General features: G+C 32.0%; 1 protein-coding gene across 13 annotated transcripts in view; it reads right to left on the reverse strand.

Moving 5' to 3' along the window:
* The window catches only part of LOC143057937 (uncharacterized), a 43,494-nt gene extending 16,486 nt beyond the window's left edge, over positions 1–27,008 (reverse strand). For 3 of the 13 annotated variants that reach the window (XM_076231395.1, XM_076231389.1, XM_076231402.1), the window contains exons 1-11: positions 26,855–27,005; positions 18,928–20,089; positions 16,943–17,026; positions 12,803–12,905; positions 10,677–10,791; positions 9,308–9,378; positions 8,846–8,880; positions 7,029–7,142; positions 5,620–5,727; positions 4,151–4,333; positions 2,023–2,127 (exon numbers count right to left, since the gene is read on the reverse strand). In XM_076231395.1, coding sequence (XP_076087510.1) covers positions 2,023–2,127; positions 4,151–4,333; positions 5,620–5,727; positions 7,029–7,142; positions 8,846–8,880; positions 9,308–9,378; positions 10,677–10,791; positions 12,803–12,905; positions 16,943–17,026; positions 18,928–18,985 — 976 coding nt within the window. In that variant the 5' untranslated portion in view covers positions 18,986–20,089; positions 26,855–27,005. Of the gene's footprint in view, positions 1–2,022; positions 2,128–4,150; positions 4,334–5,619; positions 5,728–7,028; positions 7,143–8,845; positions 8,881–9,307; positions 9,379–10,676; positions 10,792–12,802; positions 12,906–16,942; positions 17,027–18,927; positions 20,090–20,476; positions 20,639–21,570; positions 21,711–26,854 lie in introns of those variants that run through there. The other 10 variants (XM_076231391.1, XM_076231400.1, XM_076231399.1 and 7 more) reach the window with 10 other exon arrangements.
* Positions 27,009–27,727: the final 719 nt, after the last annotated feature.

Genomic DNA, 27,727 nt, shown 5'->3' on the forward strand with positions numbered 1-27,727 from the left:
CAAATTCTTCATATTTTTTCTTTTTCTTTTCTAATTTCGTTCACAATAGCATATCATTATCTGGGAATTTGATGCAAATGTCGTACAGGTGAGTGGTTTAGCGCTATAAAACAAGGTTCATTCAATTTTTTCTACATAAGAAAATGTCTGTACCAAGTGAAAAATATGACAGTTGTTATCAATTCGTTGGATGTGTTTGAGCTTTTGCTTTTGTCATTTGATTAGGGACTTCCGTTTTGAATTTTTCTCGGAGTTCAGTATTTCTGTGATTTTACTTTTTACAATTTGTCTGTCCTTTCAAGCGACATTAAGGAGATTGTTTTACCGCCTGTCACCGTACGGCCTTCAACAATGAACAAAGCACATACCGCATAGTCAGCTATAAAAGGTCCCGAAATGAAAATGTAAAACTATTCAAACGAGAAAACTAACGGCCTAATTTGAGTACGAAAAATTAACGAAAAACAAATATGTAACACATTAACACACGACAACAACTGAATTACAGGCTCCTGACTTGGGACAGGCACATACATAGAGAATGTGGCGGGGTTAAACATGTTAGCGGGATTCCAACCCTCCGCCTAACCTTGGACAGTGATGTAACAGTACAACATAAGAACGAACTATAAAAATCAGTTGAAAAAGGATTAACTCGACAGATGTTTAAAAATATAAATACTACAAATACAAGTTAACGTGCCCGGGTACTTGTAAATCCCGACAACAAAAAGAAAATAAGTGCAGATCTGAGAGTACTCGCAGTTACTGACAGCTAGTTCAAAGCCAATAACAACTAATAAAAAACTATCATGCACCTAAGACTAAATTATCAATCAGTACACATCCAAAATCCAATGGATTTAGTATAAAGACGTCATAAAAAGCCAGAGAAAAATATGACGTTGTTCAATGCCAAGATTTGTTTTCTAGTTTTATATTTGCTCTGTCATACAAAAACGTTTATCAAATTTTCTAAAACTTTTACAAAAACGTTTATCAAATTTTCTTAAACTTTTACAAAAACGTTTATCAAGTTTTCTTACACTTTTACAAAAACGTTTATCAAATTTTCTTAAGCTTTTACAGAAACGTTAATCAAATTTTTGTAAACTTTTACAAAAAACGTTTATCAAATTTTCTTCAATTTTTACAAAAAAGTTTATCAAATTTTCTTAAACTTTAAAAAAGAAGTTTATCAAATTTCTAAAACTTTTCTTAACACAAAACGACCGCAGTTATAGGGCATGAACCTGTACTTTTAAGGAGTCAAAGGATGAAATCAACTGAAACTATGTTAGGTGGATTTTGTAGGCACTTAACTATAATTCTAACGCCTGATATCTCTTAATCATGATAAATTATGAAAATCTGAATAAAAAAGAAATATATATGGTACATGTATATTCAAATATTCGGCAATGAGCGTTCCTAATGAATGTCAATCAAGAAAAGCGTTTCGGATGCCTTGAATTAAAAACGCGTTGTTTTGATTTTTTACAGCACTTTGTCGCTTACTTTACTTGTGGACTATCGATGGTTTTATTAATTCAGATGTGTGTACATCGGTTCTGACATGATATATAAAAAGTCCATTAATAAATTGTAATTTTACGAAACTAAGGTTTCGACTCCCTATGGCAAAGTTGACCTTAGATGGATATGGTCACTGATGAGTATGTTGTAGACGTAAATACCAAATTTAATCCTGGTATATATGATAAGTTTAATTATATGTTTGTTTGCTCATAAAACACTTCAATTGTTTCGGTTCTTATACATCCTGGCTTTAAAATGTTCGGCTTCGGGTGTTTCCGATAAAAATAAATACTGGAAGCGCTTAGGACGCATATAATTTATATCGGGCTGTTTTTGTTTTTATAGTATTTTTGCAAACAATTTCAATATGTCAGGCCCAATAATAACTAGAAACAAAGAAATTTCTTGCAATCTTGTCACTTATCTCTTGAGTTCATGAATATCTAGTGATCAATGTGTTTCTTGATAAATTTGCTATCATACCTTCCTCCTGGTCTTCGTTTATCTTTTTTTGTACAGTAGCATACACGTTATTGTCTTCTGAAATTGTAGCTTGATCTTGGTGGAGGAAACCAGGAAGATTATTGCCTAACACAAATTAAGTAAATATGTAAACATTTAAACACTCTGAACGATTTTAGCCTGTATTCATTCATATCTTACAGTAAGAAATTGCATATTATCGAAGTCAGGTTCTGTGTCTTACATTCGCACCGTTTTGTTGCAGAAAATATAAATTATGGTATGTTTCGTCCTACTTGCATAGATTTTTCTACTCTGTTTATGACTCTTTTGGTCAAAAGCTCTTTAAGTAATGAAGTATTTTCGTAATGCTCTTTTTATTATCACAGTCCTTAATAAAGGGTCATCCCGAGTATCAATTCAAACGCATTCAATGTCTAAACTTTAATTTTCATCCCCCCCCCTAAATATACAATACTGAGTAAAGTTATGCAGTAGTTTACCGATGTTTAAATCTGATAAAATCAATTTAGAATGATGGAATTTCATGAACTCCAAAAAGGGGGAAATTCAGGTGTGTCAACAGGAAAAGCAGGAGTCTTGCACATCCGCTGTATAAATACAAAATCAGTACAGATATAACTCTCCGCGAAATTACATATCAAACGACCGATCGGGTATCTAAAGATAGAAGATTGCAAAAAGATGTCACTAGCAGGGATGGGGTAATTGAAAATGTAATGGTAATTAAGTGTAATGCATTACAACTTTCCATGTAATTGAATGTAATGTGTAATTGAGCATTTTTTTAATTACTTGTAATGGTAATTTAATTAATTACAATGAAAAAAGCATGTAATGCTAAATTACTTTTGAATTACAATTCAATTACTTGTACTGTTATGATAAGGATTTATGTTTAATAATATAAATTGTAAAAGTATATTTATTTTTCAAATATTGATATCACATACTTTCTGTAATTTATTCTAAAGTTTTTATATTACTTATTTGACCAACAGAATTTTTTTTCTGAATAGTCTTATGATTTGAAAAAATACATATGTTTTTAAGAAAGATCTTTAACTAAATAGATTGAAAAGTAATAAATCACCATGTTAAACAAAAACAAAAAAAATGTGTGAAAAATCTTTATGAGAGTTCATTTAGAATTTAAATTTACTGCACACAATCATTTTGTCAAATTTGTATACACAAAAGGATTAAAGAGAAACAGCTGTAAAAACAAACAGCAATTAATCAGATTAAAATGTCCAGGGGCAATGCCACTATTACATGTATTTTATCTAATTAGCAAAATATTGCTAAGATATAGACATTATATGCATTGTTTGTACTAAAAATTATTTTCAATGTTGTGACAAGCATATACCTTTTAATAATTATTAAGTGATTTTTTTTTACTTTATTTATAATTTCTTTATTCATGCTATGTTTTATTTCAATAACTTCATTTCTGAGATGTCAAAATACCCCTTAATGTATTGGCAAGTTAATAGGAACTAATTTCCTATTCTATCAACACATCTACTGATTATGGAAGTATAATACCTCCATATTCTAATCAAGCGATATATGCCACATTAGCTCCTATAGAAATACTTTTGAGAATGGCTGTCAAAGTGTACAGATCATAAATATGCAGACTAAATGACAAAACAATAAAACTACTCATGATTATCAAATGCAACGCTTAAACTATGTTTACATGAATATTTTACACATACATTATACATACATGTATAATATTGGTTAACAAATATTATGATGAAATGTAATGTGTAATTTAATGAATTACTTTAGTAAAGTAACTGTAATTTAATTAATTACATTTCAAAAACTGTGTAATGTGTAATTAGTGTAATTGACCATTTTTGCAATGTAATGTGTAATTTAATTAATTACATTCCAATGTAATTGACCCCAAGTCTGGTCACTAGTCGTTTGCCATACAGACAATTTATCAATTCGTGTACATTACAGTCGCACACCCTCGCTAAGAAAGTCTTGCTGTGTCAACCTGCAATATATCAACTGAGATATGTTAAGGCCATTCCATGGGACTAAGAATCTATAAAAAAAAACCACCCGAAATAATAACTTTAAAATGCAGATCATATATAAATACTTGAAACTGGAACTGCTGGTATATTTGCCATTGACACTGCTCGTCTGTTGAATCCATGCGCCACTGTTTGGCAGTGTATCTCTGGTACCGGTCTTTGATCAACATTTTGTAAATTTGAAATTGACACCGCTTGGCCATATCTTAGTGTTAGATCCTGCATGTTTTGCATTCTGCTTGGCCTACCTGTGGAAACATCTCAAAATTGAATAACAGCTACGCTAATCTGATGTCATATTTTTGTTTATAATAGAAAAAAAGATATGCGATATGTTGTATCCATGCATTAATCCAAACTAGTACATGGTCATGTACATACAAATACAGCGGGTTTAAACATTTTAACTGACCCCTTCATCCTAATCTGAAACATTCGTGAAAAATTACAAAATAAAAATAAATCAAACATAGATATCGAACTCTGAGGAAAATACGAAACGGAAAGTCCGTTATCAAATGAAAAATCGAAAGCTCAAACAAATCACACGAATGGATAACTGTCATTTTCCTGACTTAGGGACGACATCAAAAGATCGATGTAGGATAAAAAACTTAAATCAAATAGTTTGGGGATGGGGGGGTCAAGATTGCTGCAAGTTTTGTTATTCTTAAATCGATTTTACATATATCCCTATTGGTCAATCAATTTTTCCCAAATTAAGTTACGAGGGGGGGTGTGGGGGTCAGTGAAAAAACTATGTGAATTAAGTTTTTTATCCTTCATTGAACTTTTGATGTTGTCCCTTAGTACAGACAATTTTATTATGAAGAAAATGATGAATTAAACCTGATTTTATAAATAGCTGAACATCTCACATGTATGACAGTCGCATTTAATTCCATTATATTGACAACGAGTATGAACAAAAAACAGACACTATAGGTAAAAATGTAAACAATTGGGTTTAAGCAGTAAAAAAAAACACGACAAGTTCATTACAGTAAACAGAGAAAAGTCATTACACTATACACTATATAAAATATATTTACAATTTGAATTAACTGTTAAAATAAAAAGAATTCAGCTAACAACAGAAAAAGTAAGCAATCGAAGGTGTCATCAGTCTTAGTTTTAAGACGTTCCTCTGTACCCACCGTGACCGTTCGTGGTGAATGTTTTAAGATTTAATTAATTGTCCTTCGGCATACCTCAGTTTGTTTTGATATAAGGAATACAATATATACAACACAAAACTTAAATATAGTGAAAAAAAAAGCATACTATTGATTCATTATTATTCGTTGGCTACCAACTTTTGTGGGTTTCGTGTGTAAAAGTGTACCATGAATTCATATATATAACGAATAACATATTTCCAACAGGCTTTATATACAGAGGTTGGCAAATCCTCGAAATCATATATATCCACGAATATGCACGTTTTTGGCAATCCACGACAATTGATACCTTCGAAAATAAAGGAATCCACAGTAGTAAGGATAAGCAAGCAAATAAAAAAATTATGAAATACCTGTGGTGAAATTAGAGTGGGTTTGGGTTTGTCTACTTCGACTGTCATTACAATAATGAGATGAATTCTGATTTCCTATTACACCTGTTGGGAGCGTTCTTGGTCGGTCTAATGAGGAAAAAATAATACATTATACAAGTGTGAGCGTTCTAAAAAGCTGTGGACTGCTTCGCTCTATCCTACTTTATGTTAATATTTTTGCATGTGGTTGTTGATTTAGTATCGGAAATGTAGTATTTTCATATATTGATTGATATAGAATGGAAATTGTGGACTCGGAATATCAATTTGTTCATTTTACATGTTGAAAAATTAAAACATTTTCAAACAGACATGACTCTGGAGGTGTGTCTCTCTGGAGGCGTGCCTACATTGGAAGAATTTATTGAATACAGATAATGCATTTTTGAAAAAAAAAATGTATAGGAACATTGTGCAGCAAATCAAATCGTGCATATTGCATATTAACAAAGCAAATACACACGTATCAATAATTGATATTTCAGTATTGAGTTTCAGTGTGCAATAAAAAAACGAACATAAATTAAGGTTAACTATCGAAGTAACTATGGTTCGTTAGATTGATGTAAATTATACATGCGTCAAATCTGCTAAATTTATACTATTTTTTATATGTGTGAAATGTAAAGAAATGACTCGTCATTGGCCATAGTTTACATCAGTCAGGTTTCCGTATTGTTTGCGATTAACTGGCACATTATGACTTGTTGTGATATAAAATAGCTGTGGTAGTCCTTCATCTTGATAATAAGTGCTTAGTATTAATCTATGAAAAATTATGACTGATTCCAAATCAATGAAGCGTTAACATGAGCATTTATGTCAAGTACCAGATTAAACTCCTGCACACAAATTTAAATCTTTTAAAATTCAAGTTATAACAATCCATGGCATGACAAATAGATTAACTGACGTTACCATGGAAAAATGAAAGAACAAAAGGCATGATGTATAAGTGCAACAATACACGAAAACGGAATATGACAAGCAACCATACACTGGATTACAGACTTCTCACTTTAGAAATATGTGTCATTCATCAACCCGCCGCAAACCTGAAACATTGGATGAATATTACAGCACAAAAACAGTAAAAAGGTCAATTGACAAGGACTTGAATCATCAGTTCAAGATTAAGACATTAAATCAACTTACAAAATGACAAAAGACACACAGGACCGATCTAAGAGTACTCGTATTTACTGAGAACTTTTCTTGACTAGGAACGATTTGTAGAATAACGTATTGTACATAAAACTGTTTGTCGTTGGATTGATATCTAATTGACTTATTCATCTTACTATTTCAATTTTGTATAGTATTAAGTTTATAAGTCCATATGTCTTTATAAGTACTATAATGTTGGTCTGTGAAATTAAAAGAAATACCTTTTCCTTGTCCATAGTTTATATCACCCATGTAGTGTAGGTTTTCGAAGTGTTGTTGATTAACCTGTATTGGACGACTTGTTGTGATATGAGATAGCTGGGGTTGTCTGTTGTCTGGAAAAATATATATGTATAATATTATATCAATGAAACGTTTATCAAGTGATGAATAAAATCCATGCAAAAATACTTAACTGTTGACGCGTGTTTTTGTTTATTTTCGCGAGAGAAGAAATAATAGCATTATCTATATTATTTGCTATTTTTTTACCGCTTGACAATCACAATTATGATTGAAACCAGAGATTTAATCTACAGTTAGTTGTTTTATCTTTTAAAAGAATGAATATATAATAGCGATATATTTGTAATTTGGTAGAATACATTGAAAGTATAAAAGTAGAAGATGTGGTATGATTACCATTGAGACATTTATCAGTTAGAGTCCAATGGATGTAGATGTAAGCAAGTATAGGAAAATAAACCGACTTCGATAATGGACAAAACCGAAGTCGTAAAGTAACAAAAAAAATGTTTCAACATGAACAAATGTAAAACAAATTAACTTATGGCATAACTATAAATGAAAGAAAAAAGAACATGAGAGACCGAGAGACTGAAATCAAAGACATCCAAATAACAACCGTCTCCGTAGTTGGAAAAGGCAATTGATATTTAATGCCTTATATGGTTTGTTTAAACATCAGCCCAACAATCAACTATGTTAGATATGTTAATTTGCGGAAGCAATTCGTTTGGTTCTTCCCTTCCTCATAATAGTGAGATATAGTGGCACCAAATCGCCTTCCACTGTGACCGACGCCCTATGCCACTAGAACACAAAGCCTATATAAATACAAACACAAACCACAACTATATAATACGAAATGTTGTCACACATTTATAATCAGTTTGACTCTGTACGGCCTTTGATGAAAATAAAATAAAATGGTGACTTTTTAATAGTCTTTGACAATCAGCTGAAACTTTTGATAATACGTTACTCAATAGATATAACTCATTTTCTATTTAGCTAGGTTTTATGAAGCCAAGTTAACACTTTTGAGTTTACACGAATTGTTGTCTGTTAATAAAATACAGTCATTGTTTGTAAATTTACCTTTCATAAAATTTGAAATGATTAAAAAAACACTAAAACCAAAACATGTCAACAATAAAACATAAGTGGCCGTGGAAAGATTTGGTACGACATTTTTATAGATGTTTTGTTTCCAATCCAGATAGAGCTTTGCTGTATACAAAGAAACTGTTAAAGCAAAAATTCCTAGAAGTAAAGTTGAATCATTCCTCCCGAATGTTTACATACCCGTCACAAGTTTGTCAATAGTTATGCTGTATTTGTTGCACAGATGACAAGGCATTTGTTTCAATTGTCTTGATTCAAAACCCGACATATTTTCTTCGAATGTGACTGATCTAATTAGCCTTATCACTGGGTTTGTACTAACATAAGCAACACAATGGATGCAACATATGTGGCAGGATCTGCTTTCCCTTCTGTTTGTGGTGGGGTTCGTTTTAGTTTGTCGCTAGTTTTCTATTTTATGTCGCGTGTTCTGTTGTATTTTTATGTCGGTTTTTTTTTTCGACTTATGGGTTTGAATATCCATTTGGTATGGTATATTTCGCCTCTCTTATGAAAATTCGTATGCCACTAATGATTTATTTTGAAGACAAAGCTGGTGTATTCATTTTATCAATCTGATGACCTGTTATATGTATTTTTTTCTAAATCATTGCAATCCAATTTAAAGATTTTTTTGCCACAAAATAGAAATAAAAATGCATACACTTACAATGTTCTTCCATTTGAGCACTGCTTGATCTGCGACTGAAAATACAAGATATAAACAAATAAAAGAACATGTATTGAAATATATGCGTCGAAGCTCTTTTCCAAATTTTGCTTTATCAATAACACCAAAAGTCGAAATTTGAATGCCAAGGATGTATATGAATCGAAACAGTTGTGCTATATTTCCAACAATGATCATAAAAAAATATAGCCAATATTATCTAAGAACAACTTTGCCTGAGGCGAAATTGTCATTTTTATCAATTTTTAGCGCTTCTTTCTCTTCAATATACATATAGCTTGCATAATAATGTTTGTAAAACAAACTATTCTGAGTGCATATGTTAAAATTCTACGTATTGAATATAAAGGCATGCTGATCCGTAGTGAAACATGTATAGTTCTAGAAAAGAAGCTTACTTTGCTACATTGAAAATTGAGTGTAATTTATATACTTCCTTACGTTGTGACAGATGTTGGATTTCTTGTACTATTTGCATTTTGAATTTCCAATTCAAAAGCCACTATCCATCTCTAAATAAAAAAATGCATTTGTAATTCTTAAAAGGTCATGTTCTGCTATCATGGACAAGCAACCAATTTACAACTTATGTTCCTTTGTCATCGAAGGTGACTCAAATATAAAAAAAGACACATATATTGCTTGTAATAAATGAGTAAAGTCTATGTCCTGAAAGAATTACAGATAACTAAATGAAGGTTATGTACATAAAAATAACAATTAAATTTCATTAACTTATCTTTGTTTATAAATTATTTTACCAACCCTAACCTATTGAAAAGCTTTCCGAGAAATATTCCCTTCTTTTACTCATACCTTTACAGTTTTTCTATATGCTTTTAACGATATATACACGAATCCTTAACTCTTTGTTAACCACATACTATTACAGGCTACAATGATATCGATTGTCATTGAAAAACAATCTATTTTAGTATCGTGTTCAGCAGATTCGTATCTTCTATGCCAGCATTCGCAATGCTAGTTCAATGGATTTTACCATCGAGTACAACCTTATTGGACCTGTGTCACATATATCATCTGCAGTTAAATCGTTTGTTCCAGCATAACTGCGTTAAATGGTCATTCATATACTACCTTCATATTAGACATTTTAAATCGGCGATTCTGTTTATTTCTGAGGCGGATTTATCCGATAATGGATATAAAAAAATATAAAACAGTTTGTTAATTAATCCTGGTATCTATGATGAGTTTTATTTACAGGGGAGATCTAAATCAAATGATGAAACGAAGTGCGAATTTTCAATGAAAATCAAATGATTGATGTTTCTAACGGCCATCGATAAATGTCAACAACAGGTTTGCATTTCGTGTCACTTATTTGGATGAGAAAAATTACAACCAATAAAGAAATAAGGTTATGGAAATTGAGTCGACTGAGACTGGGACTCCTCTTAGTGCTTTTTCAAGGGTTAATTTTCATGCAGTGTGGTGTATAAATTCTAACCAGCAAGTTAAAAATGGTTTAATATAGTGTTGGGCAGGTGATATTTATCAAGGGCAATACTATAAGACATAGGTTCTCGATTTATTCGGATTAAACTTTTGTTATCATTATTGAAACAGCAGATCTTGATTACAAAGCATCATGCAGACTTGTTATGTTCCGGTAAACATTATCAACATAATTTATGTCAACCGTTATACTTATTTTAATTTTTTTTATATCAATGCTATTACAGAAATGATTACTTCATACCACCTTACATTACCAAATTGAATGTATTGATATGTATAAACCTTTATGTCTTATAAAGCTTACATACATGATACTACATGCAGTTACCTGTAGTTCATCTTCAGATGAAGCAGAGAAAAATTTAGGTTTCGGTATGTCTGGCATGCAAGGACATAATGCAAACTCCAAACATGTGGGTCTTCCATTTTCTATTCTTACAACCCTTAAATAAAATTGTATATCAATTAAAATGAGCATTATTTACCTAAAAATAGTAAAATGAGTACATGTACATTTAATAATACCAATAATAATGTTGATAATTATGATGATAATTAAAGTTATCAAAGTAAGGATAATATATTTGTAATAATAAGGAGAAAAAGGAAGATAAGAATCTTTGAAACGTAGGCAGATCCTGCTCCATATTTGTCTCCGTCTTATTGCCAATTCATGCTTAGTACAAACTAGGTAATAAATCTAATTCGGTAGCTCACATTTTAGGAAAAGTGGTGGGATCATGGTTACATTTTGAGAATATCCACTATCATTTGTGAAAAGGATATTCATTGGGGGCCTCGGTGGCCGAGTGGTTTAGGTAGTTACTACTGTAATCACTAGCCAGTCAACATTTAGATTGTGAGTTCGAACCCCGCTCGTGCGGGTGCACTCGACTCAAATCTTAATTGACTACGATCGTCAGTGTTTTTCTATCGAAGGTCGGTGGTTTTCACAGGGCACTCCGGCTTCCTCCACCTATAAAAACTGACCGCTACGAAATACCTTAAATGCGGAGCTTAAAAGTGGCGCTAAAACATCAAAAATCAAATCAAAATTTAATCATCAACGGTCAACCAACTCATGATATTCGTAAAATTTACGATGGAATGATTTAAACCTCATCACTAAGAACTCTTGGTTAAATAGCCTCATTGTGAGCAGCACCCTTCCATCGAGGAAATTATGATAGGCAATACAAGCTCATGAATATTATATCAACTGGAAGATATATACTCCGTATGCAGGTGCTGATGGAATGTTGCTACCTATAAATGGAAACTTCAAAATTGGGAAGCTAAAATCATCTCTTTTCCCGTATAGATTAGGTTATTATTGCAAATTTCTAGATGTAAGTCAGGGTATGAAGTACCTGAACTGTTATGTTTGTATCCTTTATGTTCGATGAGATAGATACGTTCAACATAGTCACCAAATTGTGAATTATTTGTGGTGAGAACATCATCTATACAACCGAAAGGAAAGTTACATGATACTGCCAACGTCTTTTCTTTTTCTTAAGTAGTTTCTGTATGAATTCAGTCTCATGAATACAGGAATAAGTCGTCAAGAAGAGGTACACAGTTGATTCCCATAGAAATGTCGATTGTTTGTTAAAAAAAAAGACGTCCGTCAAACGTAACAAATATGCTAACAATCAAGAAGTCAAGCATCTTGATAATGTCAGTTCCAGAAAAAAATTGTTTGAATCAAAGTGATTTTAAAAAAAGTAGGATTTATCATTCCCCAAGACAAGATACTTGTATTTACGTTTGTCTTTTTTTTTTTATATGAAACAAAGCCGAACCAATTCTTTCATTTTGTCTGTAAGTTTTGAATGAGGAATACTTGTGTAACCGTAGAAAAGTAAAATGCTTTGATGCTATTACAAGATGAAAGAGTCTTAGGGTGAATGCGCCAAAAAAGATCTTTGTATTATTTTGTAGACACATCCGATTCATCCATCTCTAAAATATATAGTTTAACAATAATGTTGAAGCCCGGCTTTGATTGCTGATATAATTGATGTTAATAATGTAGAAAGATGTTTCGTGGAGCACTTGTTAGTTTTAGATTTGCCATTCATATCAAGATGAGAGAAATATTAAAAAAGCACAGGGATGGTTAAATGACGGTGTATTATGAACTCTTAGTGCACACATCTTTATTGTTTTCATTATCAACTTAACTATTGGTGGCCTTCGTCTGTTGTCTGCTCTATTGTCGAGTTGTTATCGCTTTGACACATTTCCCATTTACATTCTCATTTTTATTACGATGAATCGGATAAAAAACAATTGTTGCCATGAGATATCTTTTTGTACGAGCGAAGGTCTTTACATTTCTTTTTGGCAATCGTTATTAATAAGTCTCATTCACAAGACGTCATTTATTTTTGCTGGGGTTGTGTTGGAAAGTTGGAAACATTTCTAAAACGTGAAATTACTATATCTTACCTGTTAAATGAATAAAGACAATAACTATTTGACGGTTTTGATGCTTTTTCATCAGGAAAAATGTAGATACAACCATCAAAAAGAAAAATGTATTTCAATTTCCCTAAAATGATAAATTAGATTTGTAAGAAGACGCAAAAAACTAGCTATACATATGGAATGAGGAAAAAAGGATAAAAAAGCACAATCAAAATTCAAAAGACGGCAAATAATAATAAACTACAAGAAAAAAAAAATCTAAGTTATATATGATGAGTTTATTTACAACCACTGGGTCGATGCCACTGCTAGTAGAGATTTATTTCCCCGAGGGTATCACCAGCACAGTAGTCAGCAGTTTTGCGCTGACATGAATTATCATTGATATGGTTATATTTATAAATTAACTGTTTACAAAATTTTGAATGTTTGAAATACTAAGGCTTTTTTTTATCTCAGGAATAGATTACCTTAGCTGGATTTGGCAAAACTTTTAGGAATTTTGGTCCTCAATGCTCTTCAACTTCGTACTTTATTTGGCCTTTTTAACTTTTTTGGATTCGAGCGTCACTGATGAGTATTTTGTAGACGAAACGCGCGTCTGGCGTATGTACAAAACTTGGTTCTGGTATCTATGATGAGTTTATTCACAACCACTGGGTCGATGCCACTCCTGCTGGAGATTTATTTCCCCGAGGGTATCACCAGCCCAGTAGTCAGCACTTTTGTGCTGACATGAATTATCATTGATATGGTTATATCTATAAATTAACTGTTTACAAATTTTGAATTTTTGAAAAACTAAGGCTTTTCTACCTCAGGAATAGAATACCTTAGCTGGATTTGGCAAAACTTTTAGGAATTTTAGTCCTCAATGCTCTTCAACTTCGTACTTTATATGGCCTTTTTAACTTTTTTGGATTCGAGCGTCATTGATGAGTCTTTTGTAGACGAAACGCGCGTCTGGCGTATGTTCAAAATTTAATCCTGGTATCTATGCTGAGTTTATTTACAACCACTGGGTCGATGCCACTGCTAGTGGAGATCTATTTCCCCGAGGGCATCACCAGCCAAGTAGTCAGCACTTTTGTGCTGACATGAATTATCATTGATATGGTTATATTTATAAATTAACTGTTTACAAAATTTTGAATTTTTGAAATACTAAGGCTGTTCTACCTCAGGAATAGATTATCTTAGCTGGATTTGGCAAAACTTTTAGGAATTTTGGTCCTCAATGCTCTTCAACTTCGTACTTTATTTGGCCTTTTTTTTCTTTTTGGATTCGAGCGTCACTGATGAGTCTTTTGTAGACGAAACGCGCGTCTGGTGATATGTACAAAATTTAGTCCTGGTATCTATGATGAGTTTAATTATACTGCATACAAAACTATGATTATCTGTGTCACAGATATATTCCTTAACTGTTAACAAAAAGTAAAACAACAAAAATACTGAACTCCAAGGAAAACTCAAAACGGAAAATCCCTTATCAATTTGCAAAATTAAAAGCTCAAACACAAAAGACGAATGGAAGCCAAACAAACGAAAAACAAACAAACTGAAAACAAACACATGGAATACAAACGAATGGAAAACAAACTCAAGATGAAGTCGATAAAACTTTGAAGAAATAATGTCAGCTTGAACACGTTAATCAATTTCAATTAGCGTCATTTTAAAATATCACTGTCTATCACGGGAATGATGATTCAAAACGCAAGCTCTTGAATATAGAATCAAGAGAGGGTAAAAATCAATATGCAGGAGATGCAGATATGTTCTCTTGTGTGACAATTAATGCAAAAGATAGAAACAATCTTTTGAAGAATTTCCCTAGATGTAAGTGTTGTAAATTTGTCCGTATTCGAAATGTTTATAGACTTGTGCATGGTGTTGTATTTTTTCTATAAGATTCTCTGTTTAATTATATCAAAAGTTGTAAAAAATGCATAAATATTAAAATAAGAAAACATTTCTCTTCAAGAAACCAAAATGACACAGAAATTGACAAGTATAAATCACCGTTCGAACTTCAACAATTAGATGAGCAGAGCAAATTTTTAATATACATGATAAACTTAAATCTAAAATAGAAAAAACATTATGTACAATGGTAATATCAAAATATGTATTGTGATATGTTACACCAATGTGTAAATGCTGAAAGGAACAACGTGATTCCCTTTTAATTTTTACTCGCCGCATAAACTTTTAAAATGTCTAGAATGAACAAAAGAAACTGAAATTACAGGCAATGTTCATGAAGAGAGTGTGTGCCTAATTCAGTTAATATAATTGTAATGCATACAATGGTATTTTTTACTAAAGTGTACATAAGTTGATTCATAGGTATTGGAAGATGTGGTATGAGTGCCAACGAGACAACATTATATGTCAAGGTACGGCATTCAACACGGAGCATAGGCTCACACCGAACAGCAAGCTATAGAGGGCCCCAAAAATAACTAGTGATAAACCATTTAAACGGGAAAAAACGTATATTCTATAAATAGAATTATCGGAGAAGGAATCATACGGACTTTATTCTAACACTTTTTGTTTATATCATAAAAAAGATAATCGTATAGACATAAAATAATATAATTCATAACTACTTTTAACAAGGTTAAATAATTTTTTTTATTAATAGCACTCCACACTTCAAACGTGTAACAGTCTTCAAGATTAGGTTATGATTTACCTTAACAGCTAAAGACGTCTTCTATTACTTGAATCAATAGAAAATACATATTAAACTAACCCCTAAGTAATATAAGAATATAACAGAAGTGCCAATATGTAATAACGTGTCAAAAACAAAAAGTTTTTTTCCGTTGAAAAAGGTTGTATTTAAACAGCTTATTTGATTACACACGTTTGCTAGTCTTTTAAAGTAAAACAATGAAGGTTCCAAAGTGAACTTATAACAAAAATTTCGAGGAAGGACAGGCACAAGCAAGAACCAACTGAACTGTATTGAAACCGGGAGTGAATGCCTGTACCAAGTCAAGAATAAGACAGTTGTTATCCATTCGTTTGATGTGTTCGAACTTTTAATTTTGCCATTTGATTAGAGCCTTTTTGTTTTGAATTTCAGTGAGTTCAGTGTTTTTGTGATTTTACAATTTTTTCAGTTAGTAATTTATTGTTATTCCTATTCAAATGTGGAAGTGTAATTAATTCCTTTTCTATTGCTGGCGTTGTTCATGAAACATTGAAACAAGTAATAATTCACATTAACGGGGGAAACAATAATTGTGGCAACGGAAACTCAAACATCTGATTGTCATGTGTAACACAGATACCCCGTGATATGTAACATAATTATGATCGCTTCCACAACCTCAAAAAAAATGTTATTTCCGCTACGATAAAAATTCAAATGCACATTCATAGTTTCATCTAAATACGCAATTTTTACTGTTAATCAAAACTTGAACCGGATTCACACTTAAGAATACGAAACCTCATTAGACACTAAAGACTATTTTGTTCAACTTTCGTTTGATTGGCATCTTTTCATATTTCATATGTTTTGCCTGTTAGAACTTGTGGTGACAGATTAAAAGAAATCATACAGATTGCAACAACTGACATTGTTCAAATACAACCCTGAACATCGTTTGTGGCTTATTTTCATTAAACGACCTTAATGGGGGAAAAAACACATAAAGTTTGTAAACTTTTTGGTCTTCTGCGACATCAAAACTATGATTCCCTTTGTATGCCAAAATTATGCGAGAATTTTTAATTTAGATTTATGTTATACTACAATATAGTTTGGGGTTTTCTCATTGTTGAAAGCCGTAAAGTGACCCATAATTGCTTTTATTTACTGTAAATAGGTTAGATTTTGCGGCAGTTATATTTCTATTTTTTTCGCAATCAGAAAAAAACTTTCTCGGATTCAAAGAAAAAAAACCAGCACATTAACGTTTACATATAACGTCATTGTTCAGTCATTTGTCTGGTGTACAAAGTGTATATCCAGGTTCATTTATTTTTATGCTAATTTCAATATCCTTATTCGTTCGAAACTGGGTTTTTAACTGTTTTGATTCGATCGTCACCACTTGGTCGTTTGCATCCGACGCACTCGTTGAGCGTGCAAAATTATAAGACCGGTTTGGTTTACAAACTCAGTTAAATAATGCTTACATGTCTTTCGAAAAATATTCTCCGTTAATATTCTCAACCAGCCATGTGTATTTCCACAACAACGTTCATGAAACATTGCTACATCTGGAAAAATACGTAAATTTCAAATAATACTTTAAAATTATATGTGTATATTTATGTGTTTCGATGGCTTCAACAGCATGCTTTCTGATTATATAGTTATTATATTATATAAAACAGTATAAAAAGTAGTTATAAAGCACTTCATATAGAAAGACATTCATACAAAAGGGAATGTTATAATTTCACACATATCGACACATCATTTTAATCAATAACGTGTATACTATTCATAGAAAAGAACCTAAAAATCATGCTGTGTGAATATTTTCTTAATAAGATGATGGGGCAGATTGCAGTATAGGGTAGAAAACTCAAAACTTAGAACAGATCCGAAATCCCAATATAAGCATGTAATTTATCAAGAACTTCCAACAAATTTTCGACACTCCAAAAGTAATTAATTCAACTAAGTTAAAAGGCCTTATGGGCTATGGTTTTTTTTTGGAAAACAAAGTTTGTTTCCAGTTTTTGGAGAAAAAAATAATTTGTTTTGAATTCTGAAAAAAAAAAAAATTGTTTGTTACACCCTCAGCTGCCACTATATGTAATGCTTAAATTGAAAGAAAAAAATTGTTTTCGACTTGTCGCGAAAAAAAAAAAAATGATGTTTTTCGCCGCAGGCGAAAAAAAGTTTGTACAGAAAAAAAAACATAGCCCCCCCCCCCCCGAAAATCAAATGGTTGCTGCCTTAAGAAATGGAACAATGGCTTGAGGACGAAATAAAATCTATATTTGTAAAACGTTTTGTGCAGCTTCAGAAGCCAATACATAGTTGTAACTTTCATTGTATTTGGTTCTGCTTGTAAAGAGGTAGCTGAAAGTTTATGTTTGTTACAGATGTCATTTTCCAAAAATGAAGTCAGTTGGAATCTTCGTGATTTCCTTTTGTAGAACCTCAGTGTAAAATTTACGTCAAACAATAATGACACTGTTAGCAGCCTTACAAACCGGAACAAAAGAATAGTCCTTGGTTAGTTTTTTTAGCTTATGTTTGATACGAGAAATTGGACTATTATGGTTGTTGTTAGGAGTACAATGATCTTTAAAATGTTGAATACGTATAACAACTATGCTCATTACTGAATTAAAAAAAGAGTTTTTCAAGCATATTTATTTCAATGATATTTATTAAGTGTTTGCATTGATATGTATAACATCTCAGGAACTATTTGACCATATTCCGTCAGACATTGTCCGATTTATTTACATTAGAGCCACACATTTGACGTCTGCAAAGCAGGCAAATAAAACGAAGCATTACTAAGTTTATTATGGGAACGAACTGTTTGCCTCTCCATTACGACCTTTTCTTATTTTGATGAGTCGGAGTTCCTTCATACACTTGTCAAAACATGCAAATCAAAGAAGCCAGATCATTTAATTTCACATACAGTTATATTGATGATGTTCTTTTCATGAACAATCTAATCCCTTTTGACTGGGTTGCATTAATATATATATCATCCAGAACTAATTATTAAAGAATCATAACTGAGTTATATATCATATTGCTACTTATCTCAATATCCAAGATGGTTGTGATTGCGAATTTATGTTTAAATAAAGCTCTACGAGGAAAACAAAAAAAACACATATGGTTGGGCACAACTTATTCATAAACTCATTTAAGAACATAAAATTAAAATAAAGGCAACAGTAGTATACCGCTATCGAAACTCATAAATCGATTGAGAAACAACAAATCCGGGTTACAAACTAAAACTGAGAAACACATCAAATATAAGAGAAGAACTACGACACAACAGAAACACAACACTAACATGTAAAAATTAAAAATACATCACTAATGAAACAAGTACTATCACATTGATATCTAACATCACTTGTGTGATGTAATCTTAAATAATTGTCTATATTCTGCATATTGAAAGAATACTTACTGTAATTCCGATATCTAGGTTCTCTAACAGATGTCTGTGTTGAAAATGGTCTAAACATATCTCACAGAATTGATTAATCACTTATTACGTACATATTATTCTACAAACAAAGCAAATCTTTTAACATTAGAAGTAGTGTGAAAACTACTCTATACCAAAATACTTTTACCATAAATTGTGGAAGCAAAGACAACCAATATTAAATTATTTATACACTAATCTTTTTACTTATACACTATAAATAACCAAAGATTAGTAGTCGTTTAGAAAAAGCAACATTTTGTTTAAATACATTGTGCAAAACATAGTTATACTAGGCAAACAGAAATGTAATTGGTAACGAAGGAAAAAATGTGTCGCAAGGTATGCCGAAGGTTCTTATACGTTCATCAATTTTTGATAAAATACATGTAATCTTCAGAAGTGAGTGAAGAACAACTATACAAAAGTGTCACAAAGAATAGCTAATCACCATAAAGCTTGGTAATCAATATCAATGAGTTATAATTTAAACAAAAATTAACTTATAAGAGTAATTTAGAGAAATTTGTTGCTGAACATTTTGGAAATTATTTTCAATTCAGGATTATATCTCCTTCATGCAAAGCTCCAATATTCCGTATTACTGGTGTTGCATGCACAGCAAGAGACGCAGTTGTTGTATATTACCCTTATTTGTCAATCTATTACATATATTTGAAGACCAGTAATTTCCTATCGCCTTAATTTGGACATACTTTTTGAAATATTTGGTGTTATCAGCTCTTGTTTTTATTTCTTCATACGTCTGGATTTTTTTAATCGAGCAAAACTTAAGAGACATACATTGTTGAAATGCACAACTGATTCATTACAATTGTTCCCGTGAATGCTATTAATTGGCACATTCCCCATTTCCATTCTCAATTGTATTAATTTTACTACTACTGACACTGATACCTGAACTGGGGGACTTAAAATGCATGAGGGTATCACTAACCAAGCATGAACGTATTGATAATGTGTGAATGAAATTTGCCGTTTAAAACATAAAGGAATATATTTTTCACTGTGAAAGCATTCTTTTTCCGGCTTTAGCTATACTTTTAACCCTTTCTGTTATCACCAATCATTCCGTTTTTTGACCCATGTCGTCGACTTGATATCTAATTGTTCTGCTTAACTATGTAAAAAGATAAATTGAAACCTTATGTAAATGGTGTTTTTATAATAGAACACTTCGTAATTCAAAAGAAAAATGTCATTTTATTTGTTTCTATTAACTTTTAAATTTTTTGTTATTAAGTAAACATTACAGTAAGCATTTATCGCCTTCTCTAACAAAGAGCTTCGATTCTTTTGTTCTATTTCAACCGGGCTTCCGCCTGTTTTGTCGAAAGGATTATCTGCTACATAAAAATAGGTATCCGGTTAATAATACCACTGGGTCACACTTCAAATTCTTTTGGGTAGGGGTGAGCAGCTGAGACATCAAGTACCCCACCCTTTTCATATATTTTGTTTATCAAAAATATATACCTGGTCATATATCAATTATCAAAAAACAAACCTATTGATATATTTGGATGTTTTTCATCTTCTGGTACATTAGTATTTATAATTTGTTTTGGGTCCAGCTTATCTTCACGTCTTTGTTTAGAAGCACTGCAGTCGCAATAATCGCTATTAATTCAATATAATGTCACATCTTAAACACTTTCCTCTATTTGCCTATTGTATATGTTCACTAAAAAGACATTTTAATTTCAAAAGAAAATAAAAGATGTTTGGTCAGATAAGCGTAATAACACTCCAGAGAGAGAAAAACACTTTGGTATCTATGATAAGTTTATTCATTAAGTTTTATATTAATAAAAAAAACTGATCAAAAGTTACATTGCGGTTCCCTCTCAAAGCTGACACTATGGAATTTCTTTAAATAATTGTTATCATGTTTCATGTAAACAAACCTTTGAATGTTAATTAGGTGCAAATGCCAAAATGATGAGATTTATATCATCTATAACTATAGCATCAGTGGAAATATCACATTGGAATAAATAGAGTTCAATTGGTTTGACAAATATCTGATGCATTTACGACTTTGGTTTAACCGCATCACATAAAAATAAAGACATCTGATTAGTTTCAGATACTCATGATATAAATAATCAAGTGAAAATATCAACCTATTGGTATAATCTATTCCAGCGGCTCATCCCTACCACACATTACATAGTAATTGCACCCCCCCCCCCCCCGAAAAATTATTGGCCTTCCAAATACCGTTTCGATTCCTAACATCACTGGAGAGACTAATTGTCGAAATCCGAATATGGTTTGGTGTACCAATTATATGCACCTCATGTTTGCGGTATACCATCTCTTCCGCAAGTTTATTGTTGTCTGTTTGGTAAACAGTAATTATGAGATAAATAATACAAAATGGTTTGATCGAACACAGTTTACAAGACATATACTATAATAAAAAAAAATGTTGAATCGAATGATTGTCGAATAATATACCATTTATCTTTTTATTATTTATCTAACAAAAAAAGTAGAGTACAAGTCTACCTTATATTAATTTTTTCTTACGGTATATCTGTTATCATTAGATGTATGTTATTAGTTTTTATGTCAATGCAAATTGCCTTTACCAACCTAGCTGACTTGAATTATTCCAATGATCCTCTGATTACTTAATATTTGAGTCATCCAACAAAAAAAGTAAAATCACAAAAATACTGAACTTAGAGGAAGATCAATTTGGAAAGTCCATAATCACATGGCAAAATCAAATAACAAAACGCATCAAAAACGAATGACAAATGTATAGTTTGAAAATTTCCAGATGCTTTACAAATAGGTGAAAATTACTAGTGTAAAACAATTTCTTTTGTGAAGTAGATTTAAAAAGATATGCCTGTCTAATCTGACGTTTACCTATATATATATATATATATACATATAAGATAACTTTAAATCAACGCCTAACTGTTATATAATAGTTTATATATATTTTTATGTTAGTAATTTAAATCAAGGTAGACATATGCAGTCAAACTCAATTAAATACCCCATTAATGTACATATAAGTACGCAGTCATTATATCTATCTGAAGTTCACAGCAGAGAAGTCTAATTTCAAAGGGGCAATAGCTGTCAAATTCATAATCACCGATTTGACTGAAAATCTCATATTAAAATATTTAACAATGTAAAACATTTATCCAAATCATAAAAAGTCTGAAATAAACAATGAAAGCTCCAGTCCCACTAGACCACGATTGCACCACGCTCACCGCGATCTAAAATAAATTTAGATCGTGTTGAGGTCGCGTTATGAACGGCATAAAAATTTAAATTTTCGTTACTTTCACGATGCTACTACGTCCTCATTACGCTTCTACAACGATCCCGCTACGATTATACCACGTTCTTACCGCGCTTATTCTGCGACCTCACTACGCTTATCAAGATCTTTCTAGGCCTCTCACGTTTTCACTATGACCATATCACGAGTTATCCGATTGCAGCACGATCTTACTGTGATTATAGCACATTCTTCACGATTATATTACGTTCATACCGCGATCTTACTACGTTCTCAGCAATAACGTCAACATCGTGTTCCATATCAATACAGTTCCATTCCTTCTATTTCTGATTAGTACGTAGATTTCTCTTAAACAATACAGTCATGCCACTAAAATCTACTAGAACACGTGGGCGTGGTGATAGGGGTTGGTGTAGAGGCAGAGGGATAAACGTAACAAATCCTGATCAAGCAGAGATGTCGGCCCGACCAATCCAACCTAAATTACAACCTATTGCTAGTCCATAAAGCTCAAATGACGATATTTCAGTGAACAATATCAGAGATGACACAGATGTGTCTATAGATATAGGAAGATGTGGTATGAGTGCCAATGAGACAACTCTCCATCCAAGTAACAATTTATAAAAGTAAACCGTTATAGCCCAAGGAACGGCCTTCAACAGCGTACGGAGCCTTGGCTCACACCGAACAGCACACTATAAAGGGCCCAAACAATTACTAGTTTAAAACCATTTAAACGGGAAAACCAACGGTCTAATCTATATATATATAAAAACGAAAAGCATGGTTGAGCCGTTAGAGCAAATAGATAATTACATTCAGACAAACAAAATCTAGGGAGCTTTTTTATTTATTTAATGTGAAAATGACAATGAGAATGATGGTCGTAGTGTAGACGTACTCAGGTCGTAAGAAGAGCGTGATGAGGACGACAAGGGCGTGCTAGAATCGTACTATGGTCGTGAACAGCGTGGTGTAAACGTGGTATAGTCGTAGTGGAAGCGTAGTTGGGTCGCGGTGAGAACGAGACGGTCGTAGTCAGGTCGTGATCACGTCGCTGTGAGATCGTAGCGCAGGCTCTCTGAATAGAATCACGCTTTCGCTACGCTCTCGCTACAATTGTACAGCGACCTTTGCGATCTTACTACGATATTAGTGCGCTCTCACTACTTTTCTACATGACCTGATTTCGCCACGACCGCACCACGATTGTTTTGAGCATGTTCAAAGTTGGTCACGCTGTTCACGATCTTGAAGACTCACCACGACCGTGATACGACCTTTTTTCGGTCTACACGATCGTACTACGATCATCAAAATTTTCATTTTTTTCACAGATCGTAGTGCGATCGTGGCCTAGTGGGACTGCGGTATCACATAGCAGAGGCTCGAGAATATGTAACTTCGTTTCGTGTGTATTTTAGTTTAAACGTCATCAAAATAAGTACTGTAAATTCAGAAATTACTGCTTGCATTTATTATTACGATTTGTCATTTTAGACAAAAATGGATGTATATTTTTGCGACATTGAAATATCAAAATGCGAGTTTGAATTTTTGCGATTATAACCCTGTCGTATTTTTCGCAATAATTAGAAAAAAAACATCGCAATAATTTCTGAATCTATTTACAAAAAAAATACAAAATCAAGTTGACCTCCGGAGACCTATATATTATAAGCGATATAGACATAAATAAAGATAAAATTAGAAACAAACTCGTGCATTTTGATTTTTCAAGGTCTGTTTAATTTCATGTTATAGATTAAAAATATTTGTTAATCATCGTTTTTACCTCTATAAGAAGGGTATTTTGTGGATCGAATCAGTCAAACAAATGATTTACCTTTGTTTTATTTTCAATGTTGACATTTCCCCCCCCTTAAATAACCCAACATGCACAAAGCATGCGTTATCCATCTCTAGATATGGGGTTATAGTGAATTTTACATGTATTCGGATTCAATGAGGTCGAATTATTCACTTGCAAGCTTTTTTTGACAAAATTGATCCCTACTGACCGCTATAAGCGAACCACTATTTCACTACTTCACATTCATTAATGATAGAACAACAAAAAAATCATCTTTTATATTTTTTTGTATATCTCGTAGCTGTTTCCCCTTTGACAAACCAGTTGAAATTGTTTAAACGAAATAAAGTCTCCACTTATATTTTTTTTTCTCTGAGTTGATGGTACACAATTTCAGCTGGCGATGATATATAATACAGGACTTTATATAGGTTGAAATATTAAAATGTAATATTTACAATTCTGTTTTTAAGAATAATCACATTCAAAGGGGTTCTAAAAATCTCTTGTGGATCTTTTAAGTTTATTCAAACATGACATAATGATAATTATAATTTCAATGAAAGGCCGGTTAACGACTGAGCCATTTCAATATTATCAAATGTTTCACTGACATTTATATTTTGAAGAAAAATAGCGTATTACTTTTATCTTTGAATATTTGAAAATAATAGCATAGAAGACATGTGGAATCATTTGGGAATTAATAAATTATATACAATTACTTTTTTGAAATATGTAATAAAATATGTACAGCAATGCTAAAATGCACTCTGAAGTTTAAATTCATCCAATGATAACATAGTGAAGCGTTTCTCCGCGAGTCCAATTGGGTCCTTAACGTATTTAAACATAAAGAAATTAAGTGGAGGCATGCCATTGATTGAATTGTAGTCACAAATAAAGTAACAAATTTGCGAACGTTTCAGTTGTAACTTAACTATATAACTTTGAATGTGTGCTGGTCATATATTATTTTATTTTACTGGGAAGCGCTGTCCAATATTTATATAACAGTATGAGAAAAAAGATTTTTAGTCACTCCGTTATCTTTTAAAAATACAAATTTGAATTGGCATGACATAGTGTTATATCCGTGTTGTTCTTCAATTCTTTTCAAATTTTCTTTTTATTAAGCGGGACATTTGTTGTTATATATCTAAATGTGTGTCATAATCTGCATTGTTTCACTTTCAATGATTAAAAAACCCTTGTCAATTCCTCTGGGCGGAAACATCACCTTAGACCAAGATTTTAGTCATGAATATAACTGATTTCATTTTGTGCAATTTGAAGTTTGTTGAAATAATAAGGGTTTATTGATTTTCTTATCGCAGGAGTAGATTACCTTAGCCGTATTTGGAACAACTTTTAGGAATTTTCGGTCCTCAATGCTCTTCACCTTTGTATTTCTTTGGCTTTTTAACTGTTTTGAGCGTCACTGATGAGTGTTATGTAGACGAAACGCGCGTCTGGCGTATAAAATTATAATCCTGATACCTTTGATAGCTATTATGATACTACGACCAAGAGGAACAAAGTGGTTCCTTTGATAACTATTTACACCACTTGGAAGATGCCACTGGTGGTGGACGTTTCGTCCCCGAGGGTATCACCAGCCCAGGAGTCTAGTTACAAAACTTAGAATTTTTCGAAAAACTAAGAATTTTCTTATCCCAGGCATAGATTACCATAGCCGTATTTGGCACAACTTTTTTGAATTTTGGGTCTTCAATGGTCGTCAACTTTGTATTTGTTTGGCTTTATAACTTTTTTGATCTGAGCGTCACTGATGAGTCTTATGTAGACGAAACGCGCGTCTAGCGTATTAAATTATAATCCTGGTACCTTTGAAAGCTATTTATCAAATCCATTTTCTTTTAGAAAGTAGTCTTAAATATAGTTTTGGTATACATGATTCAGTTCATGAAGTTAATTTAAATATTGAATTATGTATACATATTTATTATATTCTTCTTTAAGTAGTAATTATGACAATAAAACCAATGCAATTCTGTTGAACATGACCTACATTCTAGGATGTTTTGTTTTGTCTATCTAAACCAATCATGGCTAATCTGTTTCTCGGTTCTAAACAGTATACAGTTCAAAATACATTTATACAAAAATTATGCATATGGTCAACATACATTTTGTTTTATTTATTATTTTTAAAATTTTGATTCAATTGTATGATTCGGAGTTAGTGCGGTGTCCAATTCGTTGAACGAGTGTACGTTATTTTTGAAGGGCGAGCTGAGCCCGCCTCTAGGTGTCGCCTTTTCTCTCGGCGGTTGAAGACCGATTGGAGGCCTTGAGCTGTTTCTGCTCATTTGTTGAGTTGTTGTATTTTTTAAATAGCCCGTATCCATTCTCATTTTTGTTTTATGATAAAAGTCATATTTGATCAATTTCCTCCGTACGGAGCGTATTCTTGATTTACATTCATTTAGTGTCACTCAAACCAAAGAAGTTACTCATATAACCTCCTCGACTATACAATATATATCGAACTTCTGCATATTAAGAACGTGAAGTATTTACATGTTTTTCATCTTCAATTTCATTTACACAAAAACAAAATCTTTCATTTATTGGTTTATTCTCATATCGTCCTCTTTCTATTTTAATCTGATAGTAGTAATTTAATCCAAGCTACTGAAACATAGCTAATTAGTATTATGTACTGTTTTCAATCATATGGGATCAATTGATTCAGAAATTTTGAGTTCTTTTATATTTTTTTCTTTTACATGCACCTCAGATAATTAATATACAGTAGAATAACTGACCTTTATAACTTCAAAACCAAACTCCAAATCAGATTATGAATATTTAAACATAGTGTTTATCATTGCAAAATCACCATTCAGATAACAAAACTTCCTTCGAAAGAATTGAGAATTTATCCATATCAATAAAACATACTTAAAACACCTGATAATATTACACCTGAGCGAACCTGAAATCTTCACTATATAGTTTAGCGTATTTATATTACCTCACGATATTGTAACATGGGTATTTAGTGCAATCATAACAGGAAGTTGTGCTTATATTAAAAAGCAGACACGGATAAAAAAAAATATAAATGTCATAATTTTAAGGCTTAAATTAAATCTTCATTTAGGTAATTAAAGGTAGATCAGGCATGCGATCTGTATGGTGTCTTATACTGTTAGAGGCATGTACTGTTTAACTACCATATGATGTGTATGAGTAACCACATTAGTTATGAGCTATGAAAGTCAAGTTGTTCGTGATTTTTTTAGAAGAATTTAACAAAATTACAAACTAATATACTTTACTGAAATACAAATTGAAAGATTTGAGACAAATAGAAAAGAGTTGAGACAAATTGCAAAAGGTGATATTGCATTTTTTTTTATATATAAAAATGAATGGCTAACGTAGATACAAGTATCTTGGCTTAGGCAGGGATACATCCTTCTTAAAAATATAATTCTGATTCAAAAAAAAATTCTCTGAAAGTGACATTATCAAGATGCTTAATTTCTTGATTGACGACATATTTTTTTTTGCATTTGGAGGACGTTTTATACAACAAACTATCGGCAACCCCATGAAAACCGACTGTGCTCCTTTTCTTGCCGACTTGTTTCTTTTATTCTTGTGAGGCTGACTTCATACAGGAAATTCTTAGG

The sequence above is a fragment of the Mytilus galloprovincialis genome, chromosome 13, assembly GCF_965363235.1.
Source record: "Mytilus galloprovincialis chromosome 13, xbMytGall1.hap1.1, whole genome shotgun sequence".
In the NCBI taxonomy this organism is placed as follows: Eukaryota; Metazoa; Mollusca; class Bivalvia; order Mytilida; family Mytilidae; genus Mytilus; species Mytilus galloprovincialis.